This window comes from Dermacentor albipictus, chromosome 6, assembly GCF_038994185.2.
Source record: "Dermacentor albipictus isolate Rhodes 1998 colony chromosome 6, USDA_Dalb.pri_finalv2, whole genome shotgun sequence".
Lineage (NCBI taxonomy): Eukaryota > Metazoa > Arthropoda > Arachnida > Ixodida > Ixodidae > Dermacentor > Dermacentor albipictus.
Genome location: NC_091826.1, coordinates 102583101 through 102607392, shown reverse-complemented (window position 1 = coordinate 102607392; position 24292 = coordinate 102583101). Strand labels below are relative to the sequence as shown.

The following is a 24292-nucleotide window of genomic DNA, read 5'->3' as shown; positions in this document are numbered from 1 at the left end:
CTTAACGATAACTATAGTGGACCATCTGCCAAGAAAACACACTACTACGCGCACCGTGATAGTGCAGTGGCTATGGCATTGTGCAGGGCTTGAAGTCTCCGTTCAGTGGAGTTAGCCTCATTGGTCGGCGACCGCTATATATATATATATATATATATATATATATATATATATATATATATATATATATATATATATATATATATATATATATATATATATATATATATATATATATATATATATATATATACAGAAGCAGTAATAAGCAAATAATAAAAGTCATCTTAACAAAAACCCGCTCGAAAAAGACGTAAACGAGCAAAGATACGGCAAGCTCGTCTATGTCTTTCTCTTGCAGGTTTTTTGTTAAGACGCGCCCCGCTCGTCCAGCTTGCAGCTTTGATGAAATAAAAATTAATTTGAAGTAGTGCAGTGAGGTCAACTTTCACTACACAAAACAAATTTTTATGTGTGTTCTGCAAATAAATGCATTATTCCTAGTGTATTTCGTGCATTTATCTGGTGTGCTAGTTGAATCAAGCATTTAGCGGAAAAATTACCTTTTGGAAATATTATTTTTAAGGTAACTCGGGAGGTGAAGGGTTCAAGACATGTGAACTCAAAGCAAATAAGACTAGCGGCAACACAGAACATTAGTTGCCTTGCTTTATTGTCAGCCTCACGTTCTACGACAACATATTTTACGGTTTCGCATGTACTTACCTATAAAAGTGGACAACCTGGTATAGCTGCCTTCTTTGGTATAACCCAGCATTCATCCACAACTAAACGAATTAGAATTAACTGGCAACCTAGAGAAACCAAGGTGAACGTTCACTTGTTCACGAGCAGGTAGCTTCCCGCTCAGGTGGCTCATGAAGCAGTACGCCGTGCCAGGAATCTTTGTAGAACAAGGGTGGTGACCGTGATGTGCGATGCCTGGGAAAAACACATGGAGCGGTGCGACAGTGCCTGCTTTCGTGTTTTTGCTCGTGCCACATCAACCGGTTAATAGTGACGAAATAATTAATCAAAAAATAGGTCATTTAGTGCTGCCCCGCACAATGCACCACAGGTAACAAAATCACCTCCACCGTTTGTCAAGTGTGTGCCGCAGTGCTACAGTTCACCTGCCGAGGGGGGAGAAGGGGGGATGCGTCGCCCCGGGCAACTCCAGACTTTAAGCACTGGCGTAGTGCTGTTATGTGTTCGATCCGGGCTGCGACGGCCACCTTCGATTAGGGGCGAAATACTAACACGCTCTTGTACATAGATTTAGGTGCACGTTAAAGAATTTCAGGTGGCCAATATGAAGTAGCAGTCACTCACAACAACGTGCCTCATCATTAGACCGTAATTCTGGCTCAAAAACGGCGAAATTTAATCTGCAATTGAGAAAGCTCATTGCTCCGCCATATCGCAAATATCGCATCTTTGATGGGCAGGTAACCTGCCGTATGCGCGGTATCAGTTCAACAAATGAAATGTACTGAAATGTGAAGCAGCGACGAAGAACGACTAAGGTCCACTATCTTTATTTTTGTTTTCACTTACGTACGTTGCCTTGAGCCATTTCAAACAAAATTAAAATCACGATGTGTAAAAAAATATGTCTCACTAACGACGAGCGCGCCACACTTGTCGCGGCGGACGTCTTGTGCTCTATTCCGCGTCGTTCCCGCCGCTAAGTGTACTGTAATGTGTACGTAGTTCTCGTCTGCATCTCAAATGAACGCTGCACTGGCGTCGTCATTCTTGGACGGATTTACGATGTGCACCGTAGAATAAAGTGTCCTTGGTGTGATTAGTGTAAATAAGGTCAAGGAAGCGGCTCTACTAGCGCCGAAGCTCTCTCGGAGAACCGTCGGTAGTGCAAGTCTGAGGTGAGTAGCGCCAGCAGTACTTAGAACCCACTCTGTGCTTGCACCGTGCGAGACACGGAATGCCACTCGTTGAAGAATTATCCGCTAGCTGTCGTGTTGACGTGAATGATCGAAGCTGCAGTGTTTGCGAGTCTGTTTTCGGCCGCACGCTTGGAGTTGCAGTTGCCGCATTATTTAGTCTTCAACCAACTGTTAGGATCGGTTGAAACCCCCGCTGTTTCATGTCATATAGGTCAGGATGTGTAACTGTTGTGTGTTGTTCGCTGTAATTCATTTCAGAAGATATATCGGTCTCAACGCGGAGTTGGGACGAAAACATTGCCGTGCGGCAAGCCAAGTTGTTGTTAGCGTCACCATGGGGAGGGCGTTGCCAATTCCGCTAAGCATAGCGCGGCAACTTCAAATGCATACAAATATATTTCGTGTTTGAGGCCAGATGGCGCTTGCTACTGTAGCGGGGTTTGTCTGACGTGGACACATCGGCACTTCCAGTGTCGACTAGAGCTACTACCATTGCAACTTTCTTTTCTTTATTCATTTATTTTATTTTAGCTTTAACTGTAACATGTATATCAAACAACAAATGACAATTGCTGTACAGTTTCGAAGCAACATGAACGCAATGTATATTGCGTACTCTTACCTCGCAACACATTGCCGCTCGACAGGCCGCTCGAGGCACTTTGCGTCTATTCGCGGTCTTCTTTCGCGCTCGGAAAAACATTTTTATGTAGCCCGTACTGAGCAACATAAAGGTGTATCGGGAGTTTTTCATGTTGCTCCACAATTTTTTCATAGGCGTTTTTCATCTAATCATAATACTTGAGAAGTTTATGCAAGATATTTATGTAATTAGGCAGAATGCAAAAAATAATGTATCTCCAAGCGACGGCAAACAACCTTCTCCTGGTTCTGCCCAGCTACGCGGCATTTGCATATTTTTAAACTCTGGCTAAAATGTGGAAGTACCCGTGTGCATAGATTTAGGCGCACGTTAATGAACTCCAGGTGGTCCAAATTATTCCGGGGTCCCGCACTTCATCATGCCTCATAATCATATCATTGTCTTGGCACGTAAAACTCCATAATTTATCTTAAATTAGAAGTGCGCTTCTAAAGATAATTATAGTTGACGGAATGTATTGTCCAATATTGTTATGAATGCTTGAAAATTTTACCTTAGTGCAGGCGTTTTTTTCCCTTTACATGATTTTGTTTCCCACTCCAGTATGCAATGCCGCTTTGAGGGTTTCATTCAAGAACCAAAAGAAAAACTATTCTCGCAATTATACATTATTGTTCCGATTCTACCTGTACCTGTGCGCAAAAGTAATGCACTACTATTCAGTTATAACGTGAACCTTTCCCTAAGCTACATAAGGTATCGTTTCTACCTGAAGTTGCTCTTCAGGCATACAACTACGGCTCACTAACATCAGTACGTTCATCAACATAAGCCGAATCGCGCTTCGGAAAATTATGGGAAGCCCGTTAGTTTTGCCCACCGCAGTAGATACCCCCCTATTCACACTCGCCTAACACCTGTCGCTCTTTTGTGGGCGAGATAATCAGGTTCTCATTTAAGTTATTGTAATCATGAAGCACGGCTGCCCTTGTTCGGCGGGCTAAGCGTTGTATTTATTGTATTCGCAGAGTGATTGACGTCGCCACCTCACAGCCGATTTTGAAGTGTGGAACATCACTCAAGCCGTGCGTGTTACAGCGAAGCTGAAGCTTGGACTTGTCACCAAGATGTCCGGCGATCTCTGTGAAGATCCATCGGCTGAAGGCGTCGAGCTCAGCGACGTCCTCAAGAAGGGGCTTCGGGCGAGCGCCGACGGTGATGCCTGCTCGGGCACAGTTGGCGATGGCGACGTCGTAGCAAAAGCCATAAGGCTGGAGTACAAGGCCGACCTGTCGGTTGACGAGGCCCGCGTTCTGAGGCGCGCCTTCAGCACAGAGGGATTTGTGAAAAGGCTGAAGCTCTTTGGAGTACCGCTGAACGTGTGCAAGATCGTCCTGGAAGACCTCGACGAATCGTCGTCGCTGGAGGAACTGGAGCTCTTCGGCATCGAGAGCGAGGAAGACGAGTTCAGCGTCAACCTGTCGGGGATCTTCGGAAACCTCCGCGTGTTGCATCTGTCGTGCAGCGAGATCGGCGACCACTTCGCCATGGACGTCGCCTTCTTCTTGCAGGACAACTTTCGCCTGGAAGAGCTGAGCCTGTGGTCCAACGAAATCAGCGACGATGGGGCCTCCTCGCTTGCCGAAGCCCTCACTATAAATGGAACCCTTAAAAAGCTCGTGCTCGCTAATAACACCCTGACGTCCCGCACCGTGGTCGCTTTCGCGGACACGCTGACGGTAAACTCGTCGCTAGAGATGGTGGATATCTTCGAAGTGGACCTGGAGGAAGAAGACGTCCAAGTCCTGTTTCAGGACGAGAAGTATGCGGACACCTTCAAGAGGATGTACATCTTGTGGAAGCAAAACTTTCTGCCCCACCTGACCAGGCTGCTGCGAGAAGACAGACACTGCGCCGACGTTTCCGTCGACGTCACAGAATCGGTGTCTGAGGATGATCTGCGGGAGTTCTTCGACGCCGTCGCGACAAACACAACTGCGCGGACACTGCACTTCTACCCGAGTGGCAAAATGTTTGACGCGCTCACCGACGGCCTGGTGTCCGTCTTGCAGCGAACCACAACTCTCACTCGCGTCCAGAACCTCATGGCCGTTGACCGAGCCGAGACACTGATCAGGGTTTTGGACGCTCTGCGGGAGAACCGGTCGGTGACGACCTTCTCCATGTACGCGGAGCTTGTGACTCCCGAGATCGCAGCCTCCCTGTCGGAACTACTGGCCACCAACGACGTTTTGAATGACGTGAACATCTGCGAGAACTACGGAATAAGGAGTGAAGAACTCGCTGTCGTCTTGGAGGGCCTCAGGAAGAACTATACGGTAACGCATCTCATGGTGGCGTGGGACCCGGACGACGATGTGGAAGGCGTATCCGAGATGGCGGAGCTCCTGGACAGGAATGTTCGTCTCCTGGACCGGGCTGTCGAGTTCGTCAGAGCGGGAGGCGCTGAAGTCGACGATGAGGAGGGGGCAGATGCTCTGAAGAAAGTGCGTTCCAGTGCCTGTCTCATTGACAAGCTGCAAAAGATCACCGGAAAGACGAAGGAGGCGGTGGTGGCCGATGTGGAGGATGCCCTTAATCGGGTTGAATGCTGAGGTGCTGCCGACTGCGATGTCCGTCATTGTGTCCGGGTTGGTTTTCCATTTATTCAGCGCAGCTTATGTAAATATGTTATTGCTGGGGTATAAGGTCGCCAAAAAAAAACAAGCTTGTTGTAGAACTTGTTTTGCTTTTGGTAATAAATTATTGCAATCTGCGCGCTCATGTAGAACGAACGTGTTCAGCAATATTTATTACAAACTCGTGCAAACTCAGCGACCGTGACAGAGAGCACCAAGTACGTACACTGCAGAATACTTAGCAATGCTGAAAGTGTAGTACGTGTAGTGGACTCTGAAACAAAAAGCGACGTGCAGAGAGTATAGTGGGCCACGTGAATCGTCTCTAACCGCCGAAGAGCGGGTCCTTGTCAAAAATACCAACGCATGTTCCCTGCAACATACTTAAAGAAACTTAAAATGGAACGTTTGTTTACTGTCGTTGCCTCGATTACAAAGCATTGCTTTTAGAACGGAAATCTAAAGTTCCCAGAGGTAAATAACCGAATTTAATCGGCTGTAAATTCCAGCAGAGGTGATTTGCTTTTCCGTCATTTTCACATATAGTTGACAATCGCGGTGGCACTTCCTAGCCTTCTGGTGAGTTTAAAAGGTAGAGTGACCGCCCGGAAAAGCGTTTGTCCCAGGTTCGATCCCCAGAGGACTAGAATTACAGCTTCTTTGAAGTGGTTGCTGAGTGGCTATGGTGTTGGGCTGCTGAGCACGAGGTCGCGGGATCAAATCCCGGCCACAGCGGCCGCATTTTTATGGGGGCGAAATGCGAAAACACCCGTGTGCTTAGATTTAGGTACACGTTAAAGAACCCCAGGTGGTCGAAATTTCCGGAGTCCCCCACTACGGCGTGCCTCATAATCCGAAAGTGGTTTTGGCACGTAAAATCCCATAATTTAATTTAAGCTTCTTCGAAACATTCTGAGGAATTCCAATGAGAGAGGACACAATAAAAGGCAGGGAGGTTGACGGACGTCCGGTTGGTTATCCTTCACGGGAGAAACGATCACACGCAGATCAGTTTCCCTTTTATCTTCTTCTTTTTTATTTCGTGAAACTTCCTTCATTTTGCGAATTTTCCCGTGTACATATACGCAGCGAAATGCAAATGCAGCTCGATGAGTCGCGAGAGTTCGAGGTGCTTGGTCTCGTGTGATTTTTTAAATCATCACTTCTTTTAATTCGTAACAAATCAGCAACCATGCCGCGCTAGCAAATGTAAAAGTTCAGAGCAAGACGTTTGCGATGGGTGCGAAATTGTAAGCGCTCAAAGTAAAGGGTTGTATACTCTATCGCACAATTGATACCGTTAGTAACTCACTAGCTACGCTAGCGCCGCGCTGGAAGTGGTGGAAATCTTTGAAAGAGTGGCTGCAGTGTGTACTGGTGTTCCTGGTTCTCGACTGGCTTTGATGTTGCTATGTGCTTCGTTTGTATCCCTTCGTTTGTCAGCTTTAGCACTCTTCTGTCTGCGTTGCCGAATGAAACATTATTAAACCAATGTGCGTACTCGGAGTTATACCACGTTATATGGCTGAGCTGCGTCACAGCTTTTTCAGCGGGCCCTCGTGGTGCTTCTGCACTGGTTTCAGGTAAGCGGCACTTCAGGCTTCGTAAACTCGCTGCTCGTGCTCCTGCCAATCACGTATTCTCTGTGGCACGCGATGATAAGGCGTCTCGTGTCAACATTGAAAACAGTGATGTCTCTCGTCGTGTTGGTGTCACGTGTGTAGTACGGTTATTCTGCGCGCAGCCGTTCGTGCTGTAACAGCACGTCTCTAGAAGTTGTGGCATGCGAGTCTTTCAGTGTTGTTTTCTAATGCGACGTTAGTGGCCGGTCGTAATGAATGCGGTAGCCTACTTTATCTTTCGGAGCGACCAGGCAAAGGCTGAGGCATTGCTGTGCAGTTGGCTGGCGTTCACAACTGGCGGTAACGCTGTTTCCATGCTGCTGAGAGCAGCCAGGAATATCCGCGGTGAGCAGAACGGACAGGATCTTCGCTGCGGAATGTAACTAGGGGGCGCAGGATTTCGCAGCGTGGTTTGTCCCGCTTGCTTTACGCCTGCATGATCTCGACGATATGAGAGCTTGCGCACGTGTTTCGTTCCTTCTGTATTATTTAGGTACAATTTTGAGAGCACATGTGACCACTAACTAGTGCTAACATGCAACTTATCCAGTTATAAACGCTCGTCATGAGTACATAACATCAGCGAAAAAAATAAATAAAAAATCAACACACTCGTCTAACAGGAGAGTGGCGAGTTGATGTTAAACGTTACCATGCATGCGCCACTGCTGTTTGCCTGCGTATTACACAGAGCACACAGGTGGAGGTGCTTGCCTTAGGCGTTGTTGTGCACCATACCTCATAACCTTCGAGAAGGTTGAGCGTATTGTTGCCTCACATGGCACATCGCATCGTGGCAGAAGTACGTGCAAAAACGGCAATCGGATTATGAGGCATGCCGTAGCGGCGTAGTGGCGGACTCGGAATTAATTTCGAATCCGAGGTGTTCACTAACGTGTTCCTATATCGAAGTGCACGAACATTTTTTTTTATTGTATTTCGCCACTGTCAAAACGCGGATGCCGCGGTTGGGATAAAACTTCCGACCGCATGCAATGCGATCGCCTCAAAGCCACCGCAGCGGGCACAGAAGTGTTGATTTGACGTATGACTGCTTCCGTAGTGTCGCCAGACAGCAGCAGCAGCTGCAGCAGTGGGGAAGTCGAAGAAAGAGGCAAAGAAAGATTCGCTTTGAAAAGGATGCCCGCCTACAGAATCGCGGTGAGTGCTAGTCGTGGCCCTTTATCTGCCGCTGTCGCAGCTACGGAGCAAGAGGAAGGAGGCAGCTTACCTGCGTATATTGCAATGCATTAGGTCCCTCCGACTTGTATCCCGATCTGTCCTGAATTTACGCCGCACCTGGTTTCTTCGCGCCTTTGTAGCGTGCTCGCTCCCCGATAGCTGTCCGCAACGGCTAGGGAGCAATGTGTATCCGCCACCGTAAGGACGATTAGCGAGAATGTAGGATTAGCGCGCGAAAATAAACTGTGCCCATTGGATGCATAGGACCTCCATGCCGACACCGCGAAACCAGGCATCTCTTGCCCGCATTTCCTTCCTTGAAAACGCTGAGCTTGTTACTTTCCTGTCGAGAATGCTTTGTCATGCTGATAACGCGCATGCCGTTCGTGGCTTGGAAGTACTGGGCTCGCAGCGTTAAAGAAAGGAAATGCGGGCAAGACAGATGAGGATTACTGTTGTGTGGCACATATACACCCCAAAGGGTGCAACTGTTTTTAGAGTGCAATCGTCATCTGTCTTGTCCGCATTTCCTTTCTTTAACGCTGCGAACCCGGTACTTCCAAGTCACGAACAGCTTGCGCGTTATCAACGTGACACAGCATTCTCGACAGGAAAGTAGCGAGCACCGAGCCTTCAAGAAAGGAAACGCACGCAATGTAGATGATTATCGTTATGGGACAAGATAAGCCCCACAGGGTGTAAACTTTTTTTAAAGGTTTTTAAAGCAGTGAAAAGCGTCGTAAGTGTAAAGTCACAGATGCAGACATAACCTCTAGGAAGAACGAAGGGAGCGGAAGCCAGTTATGAATCAATGACAAAAAAATTACCGACGATTACGTTACTTCCTAATGCGAAATTTGAGCGCAGCAAATAAGCTGTTTCACCTTTTCGATAGATTGAGGCAAAGAAATCGAGCAACACATGTATGCCTCCGCTTCGGCGGCGCGAACGGCAGGGTCTTCTCGGCGGCGGCGCTTAGCCTCTGCTTCGGCGACGCGTACTCCTGGATCATCTCGACGGCGGCGACGGTAAGCTTCTGCTTCGGCGGCACGCACATCTGGATTCTGACGGTGACGGCGCTGGGCCTCTGCTCTGGCAGCTCGTTTAGCAGCGGCAGCAGCAGACGGAGGACTTCCATCGGTCGTCTCGCTCATGGCTCAGAAAGAACTGGCAGATAATTTCGCAGCACTTGGCGAACGGCAGCGGCAATTTCGGCTCGGGCGGTGCACATATACAGATCCGCCGCCACCGATCTGGCTCTCTGATTGCCACCGCACAGGGGTTGCATTGGAGGAGGAGCGAAGAAAGGAATTAAGTTCGAGCCGGCGCTTTGACAACCGGAGACTCGCAGGAAGAGTGGGGAGGGGGGCGGCGTGTACACCCAGCGGCAAACGATGGGGGCAGAAGCGCGCGCAGCAAGCGGACAACACGATAAAGGGAGGAGTGAAGAGATAGCAGCGACTGACTGATGCCGCTGACGCCGATAGTGAGTCATCCCCAGCTGCGGAGTTGGTTTCAGGGACAACGCCGCCGATGCCGACACAAACAATATGATACCCTCGCTTCCGCAGCGCTAAGAACCAGGTCTAGCCGTGGGAAGGTGGTCACGTATTCGTCGACGTGCCGGGGCCTACGTGAAATAACCGGCGCGTCGGCAACTGAAGAGCACCCTATCCGCCACACAAGAACAGGGGGGGGGGACCCTTTCCTCCTCTTTCTGCATGGCGGCGACGGTGTTCTATGCAGTCACGTTATCTTGACTCTCTAGCGGCGTCAGCGGCATCCAGCGGTATCAGTCGGTCGCTGCTAGCGCTGGGGGGATGAAAGGGGGGCGGAGCTGGTTACGAGGCCGACGACAACGCCGACGACGATGCGAAACCCAGGAACGGACGCCAAAGAGCTGCGCTCTAAAAAGAAAAAGAATCCGGGAGGGAAAGGTTTATGACATTTACTGCTATAGCTAGATGAGGGTGTCTGAGAACGCGTAGTTATTCGTCGCGGTCGCTTAGTGGCTATGGTGTTGGCTGCTAAGCACGTGGTCACGGGATCGAATCCTGGCCACGGCGGCCGCACTTCGATGGGGGCGAAATGTGAGAACGCTCGTGTGCTTAGATTTAGGTGCATGTTAAAGAACCCTAGGGGGTCCGAATTTCCGGATCCCTCCACTACGGCGTGCCTCATAATCAGATCGTGGTTTTGGCACGTAAAACCCCACAATGTAATTTTTAGAACGCGTAGGCATAGAACTTTTTCTGATGACTTATGCATAGCGCATGGTAATGGTGCATGAGGACATTGATAATATCCTCTTAGAATGCTAGGATATCCATCCAGCGAATATATATGCGGAAGCTAGATCTTGGCCGAGGCGCTAGGTTTTCAAGAGAGTAAGGGAAACACGAATGAAACTACTTTGAAGACCAGAAAAGGCGGCTTGAAGATTGTTGCCGCAACGGGAGGGAGCATAGAATGGGGAACTTTTTACTGTAAATAATGTAGCTTAAAGTATACATATACAGCAACATTTAAATGTGCCAAAAGGTTCGAAAGAACCCGCGCTTGGTGGGAATGCGCCACTGCCTTGTCTCAGTGGTAACGCTCATCGCAAATTCGTCCCGTCCGTATCCACGCGAGAGAGCTGGGAGGCTGCCCTGCTCGGCTGCTCTGCCTTAGAGAGCCAAAGAGTTCTCATGGCTAGGGCGCGAGCCGCCGCGGAGGCCACAGGAGTCCCGGAATAGGGACCCCTTCTGGATTTTGTAAGGGGCCGGACCTTAAGGTCGTCCTCAACTCTCTCTGTAAATAAGTGAAATAAATGTTTACCACCACTACCACTGAATCATAGAAGTCCCGCGCAATCGATTTTGTTTGCTTTGAATAGAGTTGTGTATTTATGTGCGCCGAAACAGCATACAATAAGCCTTCTTGTTTGGTGTGCACTATGAAGAAAAGAAGACTAAATATAAATAATGAACAACATAAATAATACTTAGAATAATTCAGTAGTATTTTTAAGGACAGAGGTATAATTTATGAAAATATCGACTTTGCCCGAATGGTACCTGACTGGTCAAAATGTGGCAATTCGTCGCATATCTGTTGGGTGAACATTGTTATCATGTTTTTCGCAGGCTGGGCCACTAACCCTTGCAACCATCTGAACGCGCGGCCCGCTGAAGCAAGGATGTCCCTGGCCATCTGAAATGTCACCGCCTGCATGAAGGCAGCGCTGGAAAGCACCTGGCAACACGTTATTGAGCTTTAGCTTCGGAAGCACAAAGCTATAGCTGTCTCCAGTTTACTACCATGCCTGCTGCAAGATGATTTGGAAATGTGGTATTACCGGACGCTTGCCGAACATCGCTGAATGGCAGCTCAAGAGGTCTGATACCGGAGAGTCCAGGTCGATACCCCGGAATGGCGGGCCGGAAGAGGCGCACTACGGTAGGCTGACGAGCTCGCGGGCTTTATGCGCTCGATAGATCAAGGTTGAACAGTCAAAACCGTAACTATGTTCTGCTTTGTGCCCGGCTGCAATTCCGGCTACGCCGAAATTGCAGCCGGGCACAAAGACGTGTTTTAGAGGACGTGTCCAAGAGGACAAGAGGACGTGTCCGCTTTTCCGGCCACCGGCCGACGCCGATTTGCTTCGCCAGTGGGAGCGGAACGTACAGAGGAAAGACAGGGCGCTCACTCTGAAGGACGCGGCTTGCGCGCTGCACTTCGAGGAGCACCTGGTATGCGACAGGTATTACGGCGAACACGCGGGGAACGTGCTGCTCAACGAGAGGAAAGTTCCGAGGCTCCGGAAAGGCGCGGTGCCGACGATTTTCGAAGGAGGTGTTGTCGGCGTCGCCGGCGTTGGTTCGGACGCACCAGAGGGGTCGTCAAAGGCGGTCGCGCAACAGCCGCCAGATGCCGGGGCGCCTCTGTGCGATTCGAGCCCGACTCGGGATGCCTCGCTCGAGACGACGCCTTGCCTGAACGCCGACGCCCGAAGCGGTGATCTCGACCAGCGTATCACCGTTAAAAGAGGGGAGGAGGACAGCCCCGACGCGAGCCTGATTTGGAACAAGGAGCCCCGCACGGACGAAAAGATCGTCGCTCCTAGTGTTCACCCTGACTTCCGCGTCAAAGTGGAGAACGACGAGTACTGCTTGGGTGTGCCGAGTCCAAAGGAAGTTGTTCACAACGAGGACCAAGGCCGGGTGGTAAGACAGCTCAGTGAAGTCGAATATAACGGTGCGGGCGTTGGCTGTCCTGTCGAAGTGAAAAAGGAAGAGGAGTGCACCCACGAGCAGTGTCTGCTTCAAGTGCCTAGGATAGTGTGCGTAGTCAATGATTTCGACACACCGCAGGCACCCCCCATTGTGCCACGGGCCCTTGTGGAACACCTCGTGCACCACCCTGAGGTAGTGAAACTCCCGCTCACGTGGAACTACCACAAGGTACGCAACACGATGCTATCATTTCACATATTCCTCACTCCAATGAGTGACCACTGCCCCTCGGTCAAAACGCACATGGTGCGGCGTGTTGTGTGCATAGGAATCTGCAGGAACATCGCCCCCGAGGCTCCATAGATTCTTCGGATACAGTACAAATAGAATAACAGATGGTGTTGGATTCATATTGAAAATTCTAAATAACCGCGCAGCTTTCCTCCTGCTGAACTTACCTTTATAGATTTTCTGTTTTTTTTTAAATGTGGGCCTTCCTATTGCGTAACATTTCGTTTGTGTGTTTCAGCACATAATCACCTAATGCGTCGTGGGCACACCTTTCGGACTATTATCTGTTCCTAGATATTGAGGATGCTTAGTTTTCATGTCTTTGCCATCTGTACTTATTGGGCTGTTCTTTACTTCCGTTCGTTAGTTCATGTCTATATGCTCCAGTGAATTATCCTTACTGTTACCAGGGGAACATGACTTTGTATAATTAGTGATTGGGCTGACCATATACTATTCAGCGGTGCTGACAATAGAATATCATGAATTTGCCAGACATCAGTGATCCCATTAAATCATTCTAGATTCAATGGTTAACTATAGCGCTGTATCTTGCAGCATATGTAAGAATGAATTGTTTTTTCCCCAAATATACGTCTGTACAGATCTATTGGACCTAATTGAGACATCATTAATTGGAAACTGAAGCTGTCACACTTAGGAATTGAAAGGGATTACAAGCTCATAATGGGAACTGACGGTCACCCTGTCATGACTGAAGATTAGTATTTGGCATGTGTTTGACATTACCTGAGGTACGACCTCACAAATCAACATTACCATCAGCTGTCTGGCCCAACAAAACAAACCAAGCGCCATTAACATGGCGTGGCCTGAATACCAGCGCGTTCTTGCATACCCTATGTTCAATGTAATGCCCCTTCCAAGAGAAAATTGCCAGCCAACCTCTTTCTTGCTATTTGTGTGGTGTTTATGTATGTTTCCATTAATACTACCTATTAATAATAATAATGACCATTGCTTGCAGTTGCGCCCAAACATGTCTTGACAGTGATAGCAATCTACAGACCTATTGCGCTTGCTGAAGTTTCCGTTATGTGTGGCGTTTTTAAATGTGGACCTTCCAATTTATTGCTGTCGAAAAACACATAATACGTGCTGTTGAAGCTACTGTTCGCACTCATCTCCCACCGCAAAAGTTTTGTGTCGCTTGGTTTCGCGTTAAGCGCATGTGTAACCGTTTGCATATTGCACCGCATTTTGCAACATAGCGAATACATGACCTCCAGGCAAGATGCTAGTTCCTAGCTTTGAAAATGTGCTTCCATTCCATGACACCAGGTGCAAATGTGACACTTAACACGTGGGTGTTTATATGCTCAGTCTTACTCGCGCAGCAATGATTTACTCCATCACCTGACCTCTGTGAACCAGGCTACAGCACCTTACAGTTTCCATGATCAGCCCAGTTTTGATTGCATCATCTCAGTCTTCGGCATAGTTTACTGCTACACTGCTTTTGGGATCAGCCCACTTAATTCGGCAAAAAACCGACCGAACACCACACCCAAATCCAAGGAGGAAAGCAACGAACAATATTTTTCTCTTTAATAACATAATGATGCAGAATTGTGGGCTTCAAGACGGATATTTTTGCAGCGAGAATGCTTAGTTACCCGTGTTTCATAGTTTAATTTTACAGCGAATGAAGCCCATGGTCAGCACATTCTATAGGGTCAGTACGGATGGCTGAGTTAGCTGATTTGTCTGCCTTGTGATTGTCGTCGTCTGCTCGGGGAAATACGCAACCACTCATACCAGACCCCTTCCTTACCCTCAATACATGCATACCTCAGCCAGTCAGCTGGCTTTAGGTTAGAAACGCCCAACTGACGATCATAGCTGAACTGGCAAAGAAGCTACCGCTTAATGGTGTGCACATGTTCTCCTAGCATAATACCTCACAGAGATGGACAAGGTAGGTTTTCTGTCAGTCCCGTCTGAGTTTAAGTGTGCAAGAGCATTTTTATAATCACCAAACTTCTTTTTCTTTTCAATTTGGCAAAGCTAGGAGAAAATATTGCATTATTCTCTACACAACATGTTGAGCCATGGAATGTTCGCATGCACAGGGTGTCCCCACTATCGTGCACCAAGATTTAAAAACATGCAAATGCCACCTGGCTGGATAGAACCAATGGATTGTTGTTTGCCACTACTTGAGATACTCAGAGTATCTTTTGCATTCCACCTGATTGCGTAATTAGTCATCATTATTTATTAATGTATTCTCAAATATTAAAATTAGATGAAAAGTGTAAATGAGAAAATTGTGCAGCAACATGAAAAACTCCCGATACAGCTTTCTGTTATGAATATGTACTAAATAAAAGTGTTTTTTCCTGAGCATGAAAGAAGCATGCGAATACATACGAAATTGCTGCATGATTGGCCGCTGGAGGCACTTTGCGTGTATTCGCAGGCTTCTTCCACGCTCGGAAAACACTTTTATGTAGCATGTATAGAGCAACAGAAAGTTGTATCGGGAGATTTTGATGTTGGTGCATAATTTTCTCATTGACACTCTTAGTATAATTTTAATGCTTGAAAAATTGATTAATGATTAAGACTAATTACGTAATTAGGCAGGATGCATAAGATACTCGGAGTATCTCCAAACGACGGCAAACAACATTACCTTGGTTCTGTCCAGCTACGTGGAATTTGCATGTTTTTAAATGTTGGTGCATGATAGTGGGGACACCCCGTCTAGAAATATGTACGACGTACAGACTATACAAAGCAATGTACCTAGGTTATTTAGTTGCCGAAACAAAAATGATAAACATCTAGACACTATTACATTCAAGCAACTACAAGACTTTTTTTTTTTACTGTGCTAGATCGTCCGATTTTGAAAACTGTCTTTCGAAATTCTCCATTATGGAAACTTGCAGCGTTCGTCTGTTTCGCGGGACGTTTTATTTCATCTCTTGTATTTCACGTGTTATGATTCGCGCCATTAATTTATATCTCCGTTTACGCCGAGTGACTTGTTAATGTGTATTTGTGTTAGAGCCTATATAATTTGTTAATTCTTTTTGTTTTTCTTTAGGTAATCCTTGAAGTTGCCAGCGGGGGGAATCTGCGGTTTGTCAGTTTGTCGTTGACGACAGCGTCACTGCTGTCGTCCAACACATACTGCGTACTACGTACACCGATGCCAGTAACGATGATGTTATCGGTCGCAGGTCAGGGCGCCCCGAGGGAACCGCGTCGTCTTCTGCACCCTCGCCGTCGCCAGCGACGGAACGACCCCCGTCGTCAGCAAGCTCGTCGACGTCACGGACAGCCGCGAAGGGGAGCCGCTCGAGGCGTTCGTGTCGAGCCGGAGCCTGGACGGCGCGCTGGGCGACGTCGCGAAACCGACCAGCGTCGAGGCCGTCGAGCGCATGGTGGAGGCGATCGACCGGCTGCCCATGTGCAACGGCGGACCGCCGAGGGCCAAGTACCCGGATGTGGATCCGACTCGCGCTCGCGTCGACGCCCTGGGCGTGTGGAGGCACGCCGACTGCGAGGTGTACGGCGCCGCGCTGTGTCGCCACTGTGCCCGGCTCGACAGCACCCTGCGCGCCCAGGTGTCGAGGCAGCGCAGGAGGAAAAAATCGGCGCCGCTGCGGGTTTGCCTCGCCTCGCTGCCGCCGGTGCAGCGCTCCAAAGTGGAGCTGCTCCGAAGGCGCAGCCGGTGCCTGTACAAGAAGCTGCGGCGTCTCACGGGCGGCGGGAAGGAACTCTGGGACGACGAGGACGACGAGGAGGACGACGAGAACGGAATCGAGTACCCCGAGGCGCTTTCGTAATCGGCGGGGGCTGGGCTCTCGTCTATAGGCCTTGTCAACGGCGTATATATATTTACGTCGTCGCGAGAGACCCTTAGCGTCACGCCACTAGTATACTGTCGCGCTCATTGTGAGCTAGAACGCGGGTGACCTGTGGCACGTGCGGCTTCGAAACCTCGCGGCGTCGTTGACGTGCGAAAAATATTTGTGAACTAGATGCTACGCTAACTGGAACGGCGTTCGTTTCTCCGAAGATTCGTGGGTCGGCACCGCCGGGCAGTCTTGGAGCCCCTTGACCATGGTAGCCCGTGCTGTAGCCCGTATTGTGCGCAACTTGCGCGTGGGCACAGAGGAAGAGCAGTGCACACACGCAACCGCATATACTTCCAACAACGATTCATTTCCTCGGTGAAAAGCACTGTATTTATCGATTCCACAGTTTACGTAACAGGTATACGTTCTGTGACGTGTATCGCTGGAGGTGTAAGTGTCGTCATTTCCCGGAAATAAGTACTTGTTAAGTTAGCACTGTGTGTGTGGCTCGTTCTTACTCAGCGTCCATGTACCAGTCGCGCTAGGCTACTCGTCTTAATGATTTTTGTAACATTCACAGATAGCTTTAAAGCGTAATACACATGATGCGTATTGAAAACCATCCGATCCGTTGTACGAGTACAGTCGAGGCAACGATTGATAGTGTGCAACACGGCTGCAACCCGCCCTGGTTGCTCAGTGGCTATGGTGTTGGGCTGCCGAGCACGATGTCGCGGGATCGAATCCTGGCCATGGTGGCCGCATTTCGATTGGGGCGAAATGCAGAAACACCCGTGTACTTAGATTTAGGTGCACGTTAAAGAGCCCCAGGTGGTCGGTGGTTTTGGCACGTAAAACCCCACAACTTAAATTTTTTTAACATGGCTGCAACAAGTTTACAAGAGAAAAGCGCGGTTATCGGCCGTTCGCTATGTTTGTAGAATCACTTTCGCGATGTTTCGCGTGACTAGTACCGCTGGACGCGTTGGTGCCTGTGGGCGGCATTGTTCAGGACATCGTGCAACTAAATTAAGACAGCGTGCTTAGCACTACGCCAAGAATGCCTGCAGGAGCCGACGCATTCGGTACTAGTCACGTTAAATCTCGCGAAAGTGATTATATTTTATTTATTTATTTATTTAGGAATACTGCAGGCCTTAGAAGGCCCAGGCAGGAGGGGAAAGGTACATACAAAAAAAGAAAACACAATAGATTGACAAAGGAGTAAAAAAAGAAAGCTCCGCAAAAAATGTAATAGAAAGTACAATCGCATAATGAGTAAAGCACCTCTAAATAATGCATAGAGAGTGGCAGGTACAAATTGAAACACTGTTTCACAAGCAAAGTTTCAATGCACAGGAAATGTAACAGAAAAAAAGGAGGAGTGCATAATTCAATATTACTACAACGCGCAAATGAATAAATATTGCACAACGATACAAATTGAAGCGAGATTTCGCAAGAACAAGCACTAAAATTAGATAGTAATAGACGCTATTGAGTCAGTGCTGAGAAGTTTGTTATAGGGTAGGCTGTTCCATTCCGTTACTGTTCGAGGGAAAAAGGAAGACATAAAGACATTGGTTCTACCATTATAAGGCGTTAATGATGCAGCGTGGCGATGTCTTGTTCGGCGGGCAGTAAGGGGTGTTATGTAAGGTTCGGGAGAAAGAGATAGTTTATTGTTACTCAGCAAGAAGAGAAATTTAAGCCTGTGAATTTTTCTTCTTAGTTGCAAAGACTGAATATTGTGTTCAGCCATTAACTGAGTTGGGGAATCACTTGTGCGATATTTAGAGAAGATGAACCTTACTGCTTTACGTTGTATCATTTCTAGCGCATCGATGTTAGTTTTAGTATAGGGATCCCATACAATAGCTGCATACTCGAGTTTAGGACGGACAGGAGAGGTGTAGGCGATAAGACGGGTTTCAGAAGGAGCGTGTTTTAATTTATGCCTGAGGTAGCAAAGCTTCTTAAAAGCCGAGTCGCAAAGATGGGAGATGTGCGAGTTCCAACTAAGGTTACTGGCTATTGTAACACTGAGGTATATATATTCATTCACCTCCGTAAGAGGTTTCGATGCTAGGCTATAGGTAAACGACAATTTATTAATTTTCCTAGTTATTTTCATAAATACTGTTTTATCAATGTTAAGCTGCATGTCCCAGCGCGCACACCAAGCTAGTATGTCTTGAAGGTTAGAGTTTAGAATAACTTGATCTTGTCGGCAAGTGATCTCATTAAAGAGGAGGCAATCATCAGCAAACAGTTTTATTTGTACGGGTTGAGTAACAGTGTCGACAATGTCTTTAATATATGTGTTAAATAATAATGGTCCAAGAACACTACCCTGGTGAACACCAGAAGTGACAGGAAGGGTGCTGGAAGAGCAATCATCAACTACTACGAATTGCGTACGGTTAGAAATATAAGCGTGAATCCAATTTACGAGATGGGAAGGAATGTTCAAATGTTCAAGTTTTTCTATGAGCTTTGCGTGTGATACAAGATCAAATGCTTTCCTGAAGTCCAAGAATATGATGTCAGTTTGCCCTGATTTGTCGATAGTGCTAGCGAGACTGTGAACTACAGTGGTTAATTGGGTTGCAGTGGAGAGGCCCTTTCGAAAACCATGCTGCATAGGAGATAGAATGGCTCTATCGTCGAGAAATTTATTGATTTCAGAAGCAATAATGTGTTCTAAAAGTTTGCAACAAGATGAGGTTAGTGAAATGGGACGATAGTTTGCCACTAGTGATGGATCGCCTGTTTTTAGTATCGGAACAATACGAGCAGAAAGCCAGTCGTTAGGAAGCACCGCCGATGAAAGGGATGCACGAAAGATGATTACGAGAAAGCGAGATAGCATTTCAGCGTACCTGTGAAGAAATATGTTTGGTAGGTTATCCGGCCCAGGAGATGATTTTGTTTTTAAATTCAGAAGCATAGAAAAGACGCCAGACAAAGAAATAAAACTAAAATCATTGTGTGCTACGCCATTCACACGAGGGGAAACGGGCGAGTTCGAAAAGACACTGTTAAAATAAGCATTGAAGTGAACAGCGATATCTTGTTTAGCGACGACAGGATTGCCCTCATGCATAATATGGTCAACTGATTTACTTTTTTTACTAAGATAACCCCAAAACTTGGAAGGAGCAGTTCTGATGAAGTTAGGAAGGGTGAACTGGTAATAGCGAAGTTTAGCAACACTGATAGCCTCATTTAATTTTGCTTGGTAAGGTTCTACTATGTCACGAGAAAGACCCTGTCGTCTTAGTCGTTTAAGCTTTCTCTTTATGTGCACTATGTCACGCGTCATCCAGGGAGTAGCTCTATATGTTCGCTTGGTTTTATTTGGAATAAAGTTGTCAATACAGTGCGTACAAATATTCTTAAATTCATCCCAAAGTTGAACGGTGTCATGTCCCCCAAAACCGCTGAGACTAAAGTCAAGATAATCCAGTATGCTCTCATCCCTGGCACGTGAAAAATCCTTTACAGTAATAGTTTTACAATGAGTAGACCTGAGAGGATCAAGGTAGCAAGAAAAAGCCACAAGTTCATGATCCGAAATGCCATGTTCAACAGAGAGAGAATGATTATCTAAAGTCCGGCTAATAAACACAAGGTCAAGTATTGAGGCAGAAGTAGTGCTAATTCGTGTTGGCTCAGTAACCACTTGCTGCAAGTTGTGCATCAAGATTATGTTGCGCAACTGCTCATTATTTATATTAACATCAGCGCTAGGAGTTCCGTGAATCCAGTCAACTCCCGGAAGATTGAAATCACCTATGAGAAAAATTTTTTCGTGCACAAAAGTCGCCATGTGATTACGCAGATCATTGAGAAATTGCGGAGCGGAATCGGGAGCGCGGTAAACAGCAAAAATCAAAACAGAAACATTATGGCATAGAATTTTTAAAGAGATCACTTCAAGATTATCAGCTTGACGTAGGAGAACTGCCGAAATATCTTGTCTCACCAAAATAGCAACACCGCCACCTCTAGTAGGTCTATCACGACGGAAAGCACGGTAATTAGAGGGAAAGACATCTGCATCTTCTATTTCGTCATGCAGCCATGTTTCTGTGATGACGAGAATGTGTGGGTTACGCGCAAGAATTATCGCGTCAAGCTGATCACTCTTGTTGATAACACTGCGTGCATTGATATTTAAGATTCGGAATTCTTGAGGGGGAGCAAGTCAGTCCTTTTTTGAAGTACTGCGATAGTCATGGATTTTAATCCTGGTGTTCGTGGCATCATTCCATATAAAGTATTCATTGTTGACCCGCAGTTTTGCGTCTATCAAAGTAACTTTTTTGCCCTCTTTCTTTTCAACCTTCGCGCTGTCCCAAAGCAGTTTACGTTTTCTGTGGGTTTCATGCGAATAATCATTTTGTACTGAAATTCTGGTCCCTTTTAACTTGTTCGCGTTTTTTAAAATTGCACGTTTTTCATTGAAGTCCTGAAAGAACATAATAACGGGTCCTTGTTTACCAGTCTTCCCTAAACGGTGGATTCTTCCAATCGAGCTGCAATTTACGTTTAGCATGTGGGAAAATATGTCAGTCACAATTTTTTCCTTAAGCTCAGTTTCTGTTTCGGCGGCTTCCTCCCGAAGGCCAAATAGTACCAAATTGGAACGCCTACTCCTATCTTCCAATTCTACTATCTTGTTTTCTAGAGATTTAACGGTTTGTTCAAGTTCATCAACACGAGCGACACGTTTTTCTAAAACAGTGAATCGATTGCCCCAATCAGTAAAAAGTTTTTCCATGTTATTCTGCTGCGTTCTAAGCATCGCCATTTCTTCAACTAACTTAGTTTGTCCTGCCAGTATTTCTTGCAGCACTTTTTCAATATCGGGGCCTGGATTTGTCTCAACGTCACCGCACAGCAAAAGTAAACACATACAGTACATTTCGTAAGCAGTACTAGCACAATGCCCGAAAACAGACGATAAAAAAAAAGAGGATCGAGTTCCCAAACGAGAGCACAAGTTCTCAAAGAGAGAGAGAGAAAATAATGCAGAGAAAGGCAGGGAGGTTAACCAGGGCCGCTATTTTGTAGCGGTGCCTTATGCCTTATTCTATGCTATTCTTATCATCCACCACACACGGCCGCCTGATCCCGTTGATAATGTGGGCAGACGGTCGCTCTGACCACTGGCCAAGCGCGAAAAGTCTGAAAAGGAATAGAATCGGAAAAGGCATCGCTACAAAATACCGGCCCAGAGGTAGTTCCGGTTGGCTACCCTGTGCAGGGGGAAGGGTTAAGAGCGATAAAAAAAGAGTAGAAGGGGGAGATAGAAAGAAAAGGAAAACAAGCACGAACAAAGCGCGTACGCTACAGAGCGGTAGGGGGCGGCATTCTTAGAGTATGTCGTGAAGCCCCGTAAGGTAGCCACGCTTCCGAAGGGATCGCGGCCGATCGGTATTGAAATTGACCCGTGTGACCGAGGGTGTAACTGCCGTCGGAAACCCAAGATGCCAGCCGAGGTCATCGGCGTATCTTGTGTGCGCAAATTAGCAAGAAATTTAGATTTTTTTTTCAACTGCGTTGTACAGTGTGCATTTCAAACTGAACTGAGAGATCACTTTAGGCAAATAATTTGGATGAAATACTTTTTTTTTCTCATTTTGTACTACGTTAAACTTAGGCGTGCTGTCCATGCATGATGGTCAAGAATATAATCTCCACCACTCGTAGTGCCGAACGCTTCGGAAACGGACGAACAAGTAAATAACTAAAGCAAATCAATTTGGTCACCTCGGCCGGTAATGAAAGACAGCCGGAAGCTCGTGACGTAATGTTGTTCTTTCATACATGCAGTAAGTCGTTCGTGTGTGAGAGCCAGACCTAACTAGGACAAGTCCAGCTCTCGGCGCCACACGTGAAACGTCTATAGTCGTTCAGCGGTAGGGCGGAGCCTCACATCACTGTTCGCTCAGGTCTTTGACAGAATGTGTCCGTCAGAATTGCTTATCTGGAGTGCCATCGCTTTTTCCTTCTTCATCTAGTGCAGTTCCCACTTTTCCCCACCATATCCGTTGGTGAAAAATTGGTCTCCAGGGTAACTCTTCTCGCGTGTGTTTGGCGCGCAGATGTCTTTTAAGGTGTTGATATGTTTCCCTTAATAAACTTTTGAACTAAAAGATGTCTGAAATGTTTGTCGTGCAGCCTCTAGTATTACGAAAGTCGTGTTTCGAGGAACGCATGAAGGTTGTGTCTGTAATGGATGACCGTTTAGCTTCGACCCTCGTTTTGCTGGGAGCACAACGTTGTTGTTGAACAGACATCAGCACGTTGTCAGCTCTCGGTGCGAGCGCTAGGCCACAACGTCCTGTAAGTTCGCGATACGGGTGCACCACTTGTTTCTGGGACGAGAAACTCGGATTATGCAAAATGGGAAATTCTAGAAAAGGTTTTTGTTTTTCTGACAAAGCTCAGTCACATGCGCCAGGGCCTGAGCGATAATCGCCAATGCCCTCAACAACACAACTTCAATAATTAAATTTTAGTGGCTTTGGGAGCTGCTTTCTAATTACAGAGTTCGAGCGAACCGGTACTCAAAGCGTAACATTTGTCTAGAAATTGCGTGTAGTGCTATTTTCGAGAAACAGACTCGGAGAGTGTGGCATAAAATGCTTTGCTTTTCAAGAGAACACTTTTCTTTTACTGCACCTTTCTACAGTGTATAAATAAATGTACTAGCTTTATCGGCTTTGCATTTTCTTCCAAAGCGCATGAAGTATGTAAAGCTAAATATAGAATTTAAATCAGGCAACTATGGCCGTAAAGAAAAAATGCCATATAGTGTACAGCATACGCAATGAAATGTTGCGTGAATTCTGCAAAAGTCACGTGATCGTAATACTCTGATGTAGCTGAAAGTCGTTTGTGACCGGTAGCATGTTATTCAAGGTTCTATCACGCGCTGTTTATACAGTCGTTATCTATAGTGTAGTGACGCACAATATGTCTCACACACGCTTATTCTGACGCAATGTTCGCCTTTAAAACTGGCCTCAGCGCATCGTCTTGCTCACTGGCCTACCGCATTCATTCGCACATAAGCAAACGTATGTCCTGCAGATCGTGATGCCTTTACTTGATTGTACTGAAATGCCGGCAACATTGGTCACTAGCTTTTCCGCGATAGTTGTCGGTCAAATTACGTCACAGACATTGCGTGACCGGCCAAACGCTCACCCACATACGTGCGTAGGTGGTGGTGATAAACTTTATTGAAAGGGGGAAGGGTAAAGAGGGACGTGGCTGAGCGTTAGGGCTCAAGTAAGGCCCTGGGCCTGCTTGGCCTTTTCCGCCCAGTCCGTACGTTTTAAAACGATGACCACTGTAGTGGGCGCATTGCACACCACACACATGTGTGTGTGTGCGTGCGTGTGTGTGCGTGTGTAAAAGGGGGCTGACGCAAAGTGACAAGATTCCCATCGTTCCCGGATCTGGCGGCACCTTGCTTTCGAATATATGCGGGGGGCTCATTTCTAAGTACTCCAGAGTATCCAAAAATCGCCTGTGGCAGATGGCATAAGTGACATAAATGACACTAGTTTGGAGATATTATTTACCAAAGTGTGGGACGAAATACATGGGCGTTCCAGTTAATTTTCTGCTTCATTGCATGAAAGAGCATTTTGTTAAAAAGTAACTGAAAGGAGAAAGCACTTCTACAGTGAGTTTGATGACGCGTATCTCTCAACAGGTGTCATTCTGAATATTCATTCCACGTGGGTACGCCTTGCAACCTCACCGGCTACAAATCATAAATTGCATGATGTCCCGTGGAGCAATTAAGTAAGAAGTGAATTAGTGAAGTATATTTAGTCGAATATATGTTTCGATTTTTTGCGAAAGTAATGGCCGCCTCTCTGAGCAATCCAGATGAAGGACTGGAACAATTCTGTCTGCGACAGATGATATTTAGATATTCCGGAAAGCTTTATTTATTTAGGAATACTGTAGCT

General features: G+C 46.9%; 2 protein-coding genes across 3 annotated transcripts; both read left to right on the top strand.

The window, feature by feature from the left end:
• Window positions 1-1695: 1695 nt before the first annotated feature.
• Window positions 1696-5302, top strand: LOC135913657 (leucine-rich repeat-containing protein 34-like). Its single transcript, XM_065446204.2, has 2 exons — window positions 1696-1886; window positions 3540-5302. The coding sequence occupies exon 2, from the start codon at window positions 3639-3641 to the stop codon at window positions 5124-5126; it is 1488 nt and encodes a 495-aa protein (XP_065302276.1). The 5' UTR covers window positions 1696-1886; window positions 3540-3638; the 3' UTR covers window positions 5127-5302.
• Window positions 5303-5447: 145 nt separating this feature from the next.
• LOC139061311 (uncharacterized) lies at window positions 5448-22463 on the top strand. Of its 2 annotated transcripts, none has more exons than XM_070541138.1 (4): window positions 5448-6733; window positions 11083-11395; window positions 11512-12399; window positions 15675-22463. In XM_070541138.1, the coding sequence occupies exons 2-4, from the start codon at window positions 11369-11371 to the stop codon at window positions 16281-16283; spliced, it is 1524 nt and encodes a 507-aa protein (XP_070397239.1). In that variant the 5' UTR covers window positions 5448-6733; window positions 11083-11368; the 3' UTR covers window positions 16284-22463. The 2 variants fall into 2 exon arrangements, with proteins under 2 accessions (XP_070397239.1, XP_070397240.1); XM_070541139.1 differs by lacking the exon at window positions 5448-6733 and adding an exon at window positions 7848-7933.
• Window positions 22464-24292: the final 1829 nt, after the last annotated feature.

Excerpts from the sequence above, each read along its gene's own strand:
- LOC135913657 (XM_065446204.2), top strand. The coding sequence starts at position 3,639 with ATGTCCGGCGATCTCTGTGAAGATCCATCGGCTGAAGGCGTCGAGCTC.
- LOC139061311 (XM_070541138.1), top strand. The coding sequence starts at position 11,369 with ATGGCGGGCCGGAAGAGGCGCACTACG. Across the intron at positions 11,396-11,511 it reads GCCGGAAGAGGCGCACTACG|CCGGGCACAAAGACGTGTTT; the intron begins GTAGGCTGACGA and ends CCGAAATTGCAG. Across the intron at positions 12,400-15,674 it reads TCACGTGGAACTACCACAAG|GTCAGGGCGCCCCGAGGGAA; the intron begins GTACGCAACACG and ends TATCGGTCGCAG.